The sequence below is a fragment of the Eurypyga helias genome, unplaced genomic scaffold (assembly GCF_000690775.1).
Source record: "Eurypyga helias isolate BGI_N326 unplaced genomic scaffold, ASM69077v1 scaffold7742, whole genome shotgun sequence".
Lineage (NCBI taxonomy): Eukaryota > Metazoa > Chordata > Aves > Eurypygiformes > Eurypygidae > Eurypyga > Eurypyga helias.
In genome coordinates this window covers 27,655-38,460 of record NW_010233994.1, presented here as the reverse complement: position 1 = coordinate 38,460, position 10,806 = coordinate 27,655, and the positions used below count along the sequence as shown (strand labels likewise).

The following is a 10,806-nucleotide window of genomic DNA, read 5'->3' as shown; positions in this document are numbered from 1 at the left end:
AGCTTGAATCTGAACCTTTTTCCTCTGTGATTACTGTGATGTAATTAGTTTTCCAATAAAATAAGAAATCTAAGTAAAACAGGGGAAAAGACAAAAGGTCTGTTTTGAGAATTTTTGTCTTAACTTTTTCTTTCCTTTGCCCATGCTGGACTGTCCCTGTCCCAGTTGAAGTGTAACTTGTCCATTTTTAACTTTCATTTTATTTTTAGGTATTTTGAGAGGTAAAAATAGTAATAATGTATCAGAAATACAGGCCACACAGCTAATTAAGGGACTGGAACATATTTCATATGAGGAGGGACTGAGAAAGCTGGGACTGTTGAGCCTTGAGCAGAGAAAGTAGTAATAATGTATCAGAAATACAGGCCACACAGCTAATTAAGGGACTGGAACATATTTCATATGAGGAGGGACTGAGAAAGCTGGGACTGTTGAGCCTTGAGAAGAGAAAGCTCAGGGGGATCTTATCAAAGTGTATAAATATCTGATGTGCAATAATGAAGAGGAGCGAGCTGGACTATTTTCAGTAGTGCCCCATGATAGGGCAAGAGGCAGCGGGCATAAATTAAAAAAACATTGACTTCAGTCTGAATACAAGAAAAACACTTTTTTTTTTTTTTTAATAATGTGTGAGGGTCCTCAGAAGTAGAGCAGGTTGCCTAGAGAGGTTGTGGGATCAGTGTCGGTGGAGATACTCAAAACCTGACTGGACATGGTCCTGGACCGACTGCTCTAGCTGACCCTGCTTGAGTAGGGGGTTGGACTTCTGTGATTTCAAGAGATCCCTTCCAACCTCAATGATTCTGTGAAATCTGGAAAGCTATTGTCTTTAGTTTCTGAACCTGCCTTGTTTTCTGTTGGAGTCTTGTATAATGAATAAAATTTTCTACTTCTAACAGTTTTATGAAACCTGAAAGATCCCTCAGCATGACTGGATTTAAGGAAATTGCTAACCGGACAAGGGCAGCCATCTGATACCTCTTATTTTTAACAGCCTCAAGATATTCCAGATGGACACCGTGCACCACCTCCATTGGTTCAGCGTAGTAGTAGTACTCGCAGCATTGATACCCAAACACCTGGTGGAGCAGACAGGGGTAGTAACAACAGCAGCCGCTCCCAGTCAGTATCTCCAACCTCATTTCTTACCATCTCTAACGAAGGCAGTGAGGAAAGTCCATGTTCTACAGATGATCTTCTTGCTGATTCCAGAGATAAAGGTACTGTGTAACTTTAAAAGTTCAACAGTGCTAAACTTTGTTATGTGGATGAACACGTAGTAAAAGAGGGGGTTTGTTTCTTACATCCATGGAGAAATGGTAGAACAGGGTTTTTTTTTGTAAGTGATCTTGGTTTTTTCCCTCTAAATTGCTCCGATATATCTAGTGCTCTGTAATTGAAGCTGGATAGATGTGACTGAGGAATGTGCTTCCACAACAATTTTTTATTTTTAAATAATAGATTTTGGAAATACTTTCAGCAAGCTGAAGAAACACCAGTGTACAGTGATAGGTGGAACAGCAAAGTAAGCTAGTCCTGTTGCTTGTGTCAGTTTTTTTTATGGTCTCAGACAAAATGGGCAACCTGCCAGCATTTCCTGCATGCACCTAGAAGAGTTTAACTGTTTGGGGGTTTTAATTATTCTTTTTTTACCAGAAATCCTCTGAGATATATACTAGGAGAATTTTATAATTCAGCATAAACCTGTTCTGATGTTTAAGGAATATGGCTTCTGCCTGTTTGTTTTGGCTAGATGGGATGTCACAGGACCGGAGATTCAGTTTTGTAGTTACAAACGGAAAGTGTCCAGGAACGAACAGATATTGCAGAGGAGTCTGGAAATGATATACGGAGAAATAGAAAGGAGGAAAGGGATTGAGATAAGAGAGTTGTATGCAAATGAAGACTTGGAGGTGAATTAAAATGTCTTAGTTTTATAACATTTGTAAGGGAATGGGTTTCAATTTGGGAGATAAAGGTAATAATAAGTTGTTTTTTTTATAGTGTGACACATTTAAGTAATGACGTACCCTGTTTCTGCAGAGAATGGGAATAATTCTCCCTTGCCAAAATACGCTACCTCACCAAAACCCAACAACAGCTACATGTTCAAGCGTGAACCTCCAGAGGGCTGTGAAAAGGTGAAAGTCTTTGAGGAAAGCTTGTAAGTTGATCTTTACTACATAAGAAATAACATTCAGCATTCAGAGTTACCCATTGGTTTATCTATTTTGTGTCAGATCAGAATTATTAGTCCAGTTGCTAAAGCCATGCTAACAGCCTGATCTGTTTTGTGTGACTATAAACTGGTATATATGAATGTGTTTTATTGCTGGAAGTTTGTCTTAAAAAAAGCCTCAAGATTTTTATTTTAAAACCCAGTGTAACTTGGAAGTACTGCCTCTTACCTGGCAGGTAGTGTGGGATGAACCCAAATAATCAGATACAGAGAGATGTACTAAGAAACTGAAATGCAGATACATCAGCTAATATCTCAACAGCTTGACAGGCACATCTGGTAATCTAGACTCTGAAGACTGTATTCTTTTCAGCTACATCTATGTAGATGTGAAAATTTTAGTGCCAAAGGAGTTAATTTGCCTCTGAGTATTCTGAAAAAGCCAACTTCTATTATTTGGGAATATTCTGGGGGTTTTAAGTTTTCATTATTTTTCAGTAGAGTTTTTATACCCTTGTGTCACTTCGGTGAAAGAATTTTAACCTATAGTTTAAAATTTCTTTTCATCACACAAGTAGTATTATTTGGTTGTTTCTCTTATGCCTAAATTACTTCAGCGATGCCATCTAGGATAAGTAATTAAAAATTATAGCTGCCTCTGAGTATTTTCCATCTCTAATCTCTGCAAATAGATTTGAGAGGTCTCTGGCTTCTCCATAGTGTTTTCCAGTGGGGAAGAGAGGCTTTGGAACGGATTCCCATAGTTTGGTCTTAAAGCAGAGTTGGACTAGCTTAGTAGATTGCCATCTGTGTCCATCTTTAATGTAATTCCTGTGCTATCCACAATTTCCCTTCCAGCTCTTTCTTTTATAAAGCATGCCTCTGAGTTTGTTGAATTGTATGTTGAGATGGCAAAACTGCAAGTCAGGATCTAAACTTGTTTTCTCAGGTTATAGGTACTTCATCATGAATGCCACTTTGGGCATACTACATTTTACTCTCTGCATTGTTCTTAAGTAAGATTGGCTCATCTTCTGCAAAGATTCAGGCCACATTCAGGTGAACATGTAAATATCTGGCATTAATCTAGACAAGGGGATCCCCTTGTGATTGTGAACAGCTCCGAGATATGCAGTATTAGGAAGATTGCTATGTCAGCTTTCTTTCAGAAGGCTTGCTGTATAAAGAGCGTATATGTGGGGCAGAACTGTTGGCTTGTGAGTTTCTGGAGAATATCATCAAGAATACTTTCTCATATCTTGGAAGCACCAATTCATGGGCAGGGTTTCTGATGTGCAACATGCAGTTAGCGTGCTCCCTGGGTTTATAGACAGCCTGCCCTAGGACCTGCTGTTTATCTTGTAGTGCATGTAAACAAGCAGTTTAAACCATCTTGCCATTTGCCATGTGGTGAGAGTGTCACCAAGACATTGAGTAGCTGAAATACCTCACGGTTAAACCTCAGCTTGTCTCTGGTGACGTGTTCAGCAATATATTGATAGAATTCGATTGTTCAAAGGAATTTTAAAACTGTTGTGTGTATTTTATTTCTAGGCCAAAGCCATTGCATGAAATTCCAGCCTTCTACTGCCCTGACAAGAATAAAGTGAATTTCATTCCTAAAAGTGGCTCCGCCTTCTGTCTTGTCAGCATCCTCAAGCCACTTCTTCCCACACAGGATCTCACACTTAAGGGCACTGCACACAGCCTGACTGTCTCCTCCAGCATGACACCCAGTTTGTTACAGCCCATTGCTATGGCTTCCTTGTCTACAAACATGGATCAAGACAGGATCTCCCGTGGAACAAGTACAATAATGCCACAGACCTCTCTACTCCAGCAGTCGGGACATATTGAGGAAGAGGAAGAATAGACATAGATCTTGTCTTGACATTTTTCTGGGCAACTACTGGGGAAAAAAATGGAACCAGTTGACTGGACCTTTCTGATCACAATTTGCATTGTTTTAACAATTGAACTGTCCTAATTGAACTGTTTATATAATTGACAGTTTGGTAGCACATTGAGAAGTTCAGGAGGATGCAGCAGCTGATACTCTGTTGCACTATCTGCTTATGAAGACTCTGGTTCTGTTTCTCTCTGGCTTTTTTAAACACTGGTGAAAACAAAGACTGTCAAAATCTTTTGCTGTTTAAAGCACCAGTTGTAACAATTGAACTGTCCTAATTGAACTGTTTATATAATTGACAGTTTGGTAGCACATTGAGAAGTTCAGGAGGATGCAGCAGCTGATACTCTGTTGCACTATCTGCTTATGAAGACTCTGGTTCTGTTTCTCTCTGGCTTTTTTAAACACTGGTGAAAACAAAGACTGTCAAAATCTTTTGCTGTTTAAAGCACCAGTTGTTGTAATGCTGTGTGTCCCTTGACTCTTTCCTTCCCATTAAAACAAATCTCAAGACCAACCAGCTGATCCCATTTACCATTGTAATCTGCAGAGGGAGTGGCAATCAGATGGTTTTGCAAGATGTCTTTTGTATGAAAATGTATTTTGTAACAAAAAACTGCCTTTTCTGGTGTGTAGCGGATGGTGTTTAGAAGACACTTTCCTGGTAATGACACCCACCACCCCCCTTTTTTTTTTTTTTTGTTTTGTAGGGAAGGTTCTTTTTTACTTGGCTGTTTTACAGCTGCCTGGACCAAAGGATTGCTGAAGTATTTCAGCAGTCTCAAATTATGTGACCTTGCTTAACAGCCTCAGCCCTAAACAAAATAAGACAAGTTAATACATTTGACATTTTTGAAACAGAAGAGTATCCAAAAAGCAATGTTAGTATATAGTGTACATTTTCTTGATATTGGAAGTTTGTGCTTCAGGTAAGTCACATTCTTAAAACTCCTTCCTCCACAGAATTTCCACCGCTCTTGGTTGATTGGCTGGAAAATTTCATTCTAAAGCACTTGCCACAGTATTGTTCTACTTGTCCGTAGGATTTCTGTGCAAGGGTGGGGGAAAAAAAAAAGACATTATCCTCTTACTTTGTATTCTTCCTTTCCGAAAATAAGCCACTTGCCTCTTACAGGCATGCTTGGCTACCTAAGGAGTTAGTCAGCCTGAATCATTAATCACTCTTGGCACAAATTTGCTCTGATGTTTCTCATCACTGTATTATAGACCCTGACCACATAATACTGAAATATCTGTGCATGATTTCCTGCCTTTTGTCATAGTGGTGTTTTGTGTGCCCGTTGAAGGTGGTGGTTTATCAGGCATGGTAACTGTTACGCAGAAGTTTACAGCAGCAGATACATTCTTCCTTTTTGACTAGCAATTTAGGCTGGCATTTAAAGCAGGATTTTCAGATACCTGGTCTGTCCTGATATGCAGCAGTTTATGGTTCCTTTGAAATTATAATAAAAGACGAAAATGGGGGGGAAAGGCAATTGCAAGTGGAAACTGTTCAGGAACTTCAGTGAGGTTTCTTGTGTTCCTGGAGTGCATTACTTGGGTTTGAGTAAATACAATATAGATATACAAAAAACCTGCAGTGATCAGACTACCACTGTCATATCAGCTTTCAAAACAAGTTGACCTTGTACCTCTTTTACAGAGTTAGATTCAGTAATTTCAAAGTAAGTGTCACCATGGACAGTCTCTGGGTTTGAGTATTGGTCTGTTACACATGAGCAGTTCTTACTGACTTGCATTTACATAGCTTCCGTGGATCAGTTGCATACTCAGGTCACCTTATAACTGCATCTATTTAAAGATGATACTGCAAATATAACAATTTTGTTCAGTGCTTAATATGCTAAATTTGGTTGCCAACTTTTCACTTGGGAGAAAAAAAAACCTATCACCTGCATACCTGTGCAGATAACAGTCATAGTTTTGGTGCACATTTACTGTTCCTTTAAATCCTACATAAATTATTATGATAGCTATGCACTTTACTCAACAAGTAAGTGTAAATCACACTAGCATGTGCAAGTTGTGTTCAGAGCATAATAAGCCCCTTTTTTAAACATTATGAGAAACTTCGGCAAATTAAAAATGTGAAGTATTAAAATGTTAGACCTGTTAAATTAGCAAACAAGCAGAATTTGGATTATCATCTTTCTTCCCATCAAAATAGATAGGATTGTGCATATGGGACTAAAGAACTCTATTTTGAAGCAACAGCTCTGATTTACACTGAAGTTGTTGAGGGAGAGTTTAAAACAAGCAGCTTTGTGCATTAAACTTATATAATTTGTCCAATTGATAATCTTTTCTAGGTTTTGTGGATATTAATTAGTTTCTTCTGAAATGGTTCCAGTGCAATTTGAAGCCTACAATGTACTGCTTCAGATAAGTTTGTTTAAACCTGGTATGGCTGGATTCATGGAAGGTCAGATCATTCAAGTGAAGGAAGTGCGTGTAAGTCTGTGTTCTGTTTGTGTAACAGTAGCATGTAAAGAGCTTCTCCATCAATGCCAAACTGACTAGTGCTTTATCAGGAGATCTTAACTGAATGGTTAAGAACCAAAGGGCTAAAGCTAACAAATAGCCTTTATTACAGCCTTGAGACTTAACTGACTTCACCAAAACTGCATTCTGATGTTTGTTTTCATCACAGTGTGACTCTCCCAAATATCAGTGGGCTTTCTTACCCTAGAACTGTCTTTTGCACCTGTTGTTGTAATACTTGAGCATCTCTTGGGTAGTTTACGTTGTATGTTACTGGACAATGTACTGTACAAATTAGTGAGCTGCTCTGATAAAAACCAAATGTAAATGTGTGAGGTTTTTGATTTTTATAAAAACAAACTGCATTCAGGACAACATTCAGTCTGTTTTTTATATGCAGGACAACTCTACTATTGCCATGGCAGCTCTACTTTATTATGAATCCACGATAAAGACTCAGAATTAAGAAAATATGACAGCTCTTCTTCCGAGACCAGCTTTTACATATGTGCATACAAAAATTAGCCTTAAACTTTTTATGTGCTGTCTTGTGCCATAGCAGAGCTGTTAGATGAAATATTTAAATAAATTTCAAAATAGCTTTGAGAGTGCATGGAGCTTTTTAAAAATCCTTTTATGTATAGAGCGGGATATTCAGTTTTATGGGAGGTTGACCCATGCATTACTCAAACACAGTTTTACTGAAGGAGTTCAAGTTCTTTTGTCATACTTCAAATCCTAACTATGCATAGGCCTAGTCAGTTCCTTGATTGCCTACTTTGTAGCTTAAGAGGAATTAAAGGTCTATTTTTATGCACAACTTGACACACTTGATACTCTTGTTTTCTTGAATTTTTACACTTCTAGCCACGCTTGAAGGCTGGTGGCAGTGTTCAGTAACACTGACGGTCGATTTTTGAGATGTACTAAATGGTGTTCCTCCAGTTGTGAAATCTGCGTAAGTCAAAGGAAGGAGGTCATATTGAAGGTCTGTGGTGGCAGCTATGACTATTGGAATCCTTTTCTTAAAACTCAAGGCACAAGGGAAGAGGACTTCTTTGTTTGATTTGCCTCAGCTATTCTTTCCTTTCTTGGTGCCATAATCCTGTAGCAACGAATATAAGTACTTGGAAGAGTAATGAATAATGCTCGAGTACACATATCTTGGAAAGAAATACTAGGTTGCATGTACATATCCCAAGTGAGGAAAAAAGGGAGTGAAAATAAAATACTGCATACTGTGGAAGTAAATGATTGCTGTGTTTGATTTATGTAAAGCAATAGCAGCTCTTAAAAGTATATTTACTCTCAGGGCTATTTTTTGGTTTGTTCTAAAATACAATTTACTGGAATTCAGAACCTGAGATTGTTGGAAAACACTGAAACTGAGCCTTTTGGGAAGAAAAAACTTAAGTCATATCCATTAACCTTTCTTCTCCCTCAGGCCTAGCCTATTGAGTTTAACAGAATTCAGTGGTACAGCAATAATTCCTTGCTGAAGTATTCTCTCTTGTCTCCCTGCCGTCTCTGAAATGCTAACTGATGTCTTCACAGTAACTCACTGCCAGTGATGTCCCTATTTCCTTGCTGAGTACCTGACAGCTTCTCTGTGAGACTGAAAGGAGAAGGCATAGAAAGTCGCCAGACGCTTGCAGTTAAAGATCAGTGCTGCAGGGTGACTTCTTAGACTTCTTAGGTATCTTGATTTCCGTTTGACTCGTTGTGCACACGCACACATATGGTCTGCGTAGGTTGGCTGCTCTTATCTTCATGGTTTGAGGCAGGACCGGTATTTTTAAGAATCTTTTTTTTTTTTTTGACAGACTTGCAGACCTGTTCTCATCTGCAACCGCTGCACACACACATATCTCCAAAGCAAAGCTTGTATGCCATTCTTACTTGTTCTCATGAAATGAATACAACCTGCAAAAAAGACCCTTGACATCCAAACACTTGAGAATGTCAGGACTGTGCTTTCGTATAATGCCATAGTTTAAGCGTGTTCCCTTCATCACATGTCATAGCCTAAAGATACGGTTATGGCTTACACCCAAACCAGGGTGGCGTGTATTGAAGGAAAAAAAAGTCTGCTGTTAGAGCAGGTGATAGAAGGTACGCCTGTCCTTAACCTAGAGAGGTGAAAAGCACTGTGGGATACTTGGTTTCATTTCTGTTGAAAGAGTTCTTACAGAATTGTCTTCCTAAACCTGGGTATGCAGGAAAACAAAATGACCACTTATTGCAAGATGTACCTGTATATTTTCTTGACGTGAGTTTGAATGTTCAGCAACTCTGAAAATCAGTTGTGCGATTAGCATTTTATTTATACAAAGAATGTCCTAGGTGCATTGTTTTGGAACTTAATTTGTGTGTGTCAAGTCAAGTGGGGAGAGAATGTTAACTATTTACAAGTATTCTGTGAAATTCCAGTCCTGTACCCCAACTGTACAGCAACAGTCTCTTTCTGAATGCTCTGAATGTAAATGGAGTCCTGTTACTGCTTGCCTGATTTCATTGCATGTCATCAGTAAATACTTAAGGTATGGTCTTTGTTTAATAGTTGGGATTTGTATGTGACTACAGAGACTCTGGTAGTGTTGACAGGTCTGTCTGAATTGCAGAAGAGGACTTGGCCTGATAATGCTGCAAGTTAACATTTCTTAGACAAATTCCATTTGAAACAACTCTCTGGAAAATCTAGTAAGCTAAAAAACCCATGAAAAACCTTTCTGGACACCTCATCCACTCTATGTGTAAATGTATTGATAGTTAAGAATATTGCTTGGTTTTATTCCAAATTACTTCATTTATTGAAACGTGCAATTTTTGAGGGTAACAGTCAAGGGGTGTCCAAAACTGCCATTGGATTTGCCTTTGTATGAAATTGGCTGATATGTTTTCCTCTGTTACACTGTGATAACTTGTGGAGGTGTTCTTGCGTGTGTTGTACTGATAGGCTACTTGTTGCATGTAAGGCAGTTGTTGCAAGCAAGAGGAATTCCAGGGATGTTCTGCACAAAGGGCCTATCCTGAGGTGATATACACTGGTGTAAAACTGGAGCAGCTCAACTAATTTCAGTGGAATTCTTGAGTTACACTAGTCTCTTTGCTACGTGTAGTTATGCCAGTACTATTTTGCACAATGTTATTTTGAATCTTGAGTTCTGACTTGTGAACTGTTCTTATTGAAAACTGAAAAATTTACAAACTGCAATAGTGGAATGTTTTTGGGATATTATTTTTTTCTTGCCTAAAATAAAAAGTCATCACTTCAGGCCATGGACTAATCTTGGATTTATTTTTAGTAGCAAGGTGTTTTCTGTGCTCCGACAGCCTGCAGATTTGCCTGAGCATTTTCCTGCGGGTATTAAGCATTTACTTCCGATAAAATACGCAATTTTAACCCTTTTAGAGGAAATTCATCAAGGTGGAAATCTCTGATTAATCCATACCGTTATTGCTCCAGTGCGTCCTCATTGCATCTCTAGTAAGTTTGGTCAGTTCCTGAGCACTTAACAATTCCAGTATTAGGGGAAGACACCACAAGTCCCTGGATTTTGGGAACAGAAGGATTCAGCTTGTATTCTCCTAGGAGTGAAGGTATAGGAACAGGACTGAGAAAAAAGACCTGGATTTCTGCTGGTAGGTTCATACTACTTGTGATTCAGTGGAATGCAACTGCTGAAGCCTACCTTGGAAGGTACTTAGGCTCTTTGTTGAAATAGTCACATATTCTGCATGTTTCTGTTCACTCAAAACAAGCCTCTCTCCATGAGCAGAATTTGGAGCCAGGACTCCTTCACACTAGAAGTAGCAAGCTAGAAAAAAATATGTACTTTGGGGTTTCTTGTTAACTCTTATATTAGAGTCTAATTTCTCTTAAAGGGTTGGATCAATTATTCTGGAAAATCACTGACAGCTATATGTCATTCCAGAAAGAAGAGAGAGGTAGAAGATTTCCCAAGATCTTGAGGAGATGACAAGTGTGTACCCCTCAAAGCAGGGCTGGCTTGTGCTTTTCCATCAGTGGAAAGGGTTGAGCCAATACATGTCATGGCGGCATCAACTTCCCAAGAGCTCACATTTCACAGCCAGGGCCCATGGGTAAATTCATGCCTAAATCAGAAACTACTTCATTAAAATGTAGAAGAGGCACTCAGCTCTTGAAATTTGGAGCAGAATACAAATGTCTTCACCCTATTTGATGCCTTCCCGT

General features: G+C 38.8%; 1 protein-coding gene across 1 annotated transcript in view; it reads left to right on the top strand.

Moving 5' to 3' along the window:
- The window catches only part of FAM117B (family with sequence similarity 117, member B), a gene marked incomplete at its 5' end in the record, with an annotated part of 14,930 nt that extends 10,646 nt beyond the window's left edge, over positions 1-4,284 (top strand). Inside the window, 3 exons of the mRNA XM_010161893.1 lie at positions 995-1,220; positions 2,044-2,164; positions 3,734-4,284. Coding sequence (XP_010160195.1) covers positions 995-1,220; positions 2,044-2,164; positions 3,734-4,052 — 666 coding nt within the window. The remainder of the gene's footprint in view (positions 1-994; positions 1,221-2,043; positions 2,165-3,733) is intronic.
- Between the last annotated feature and the right edge of the window lie 6,522 nt (positions 4,285-10,806).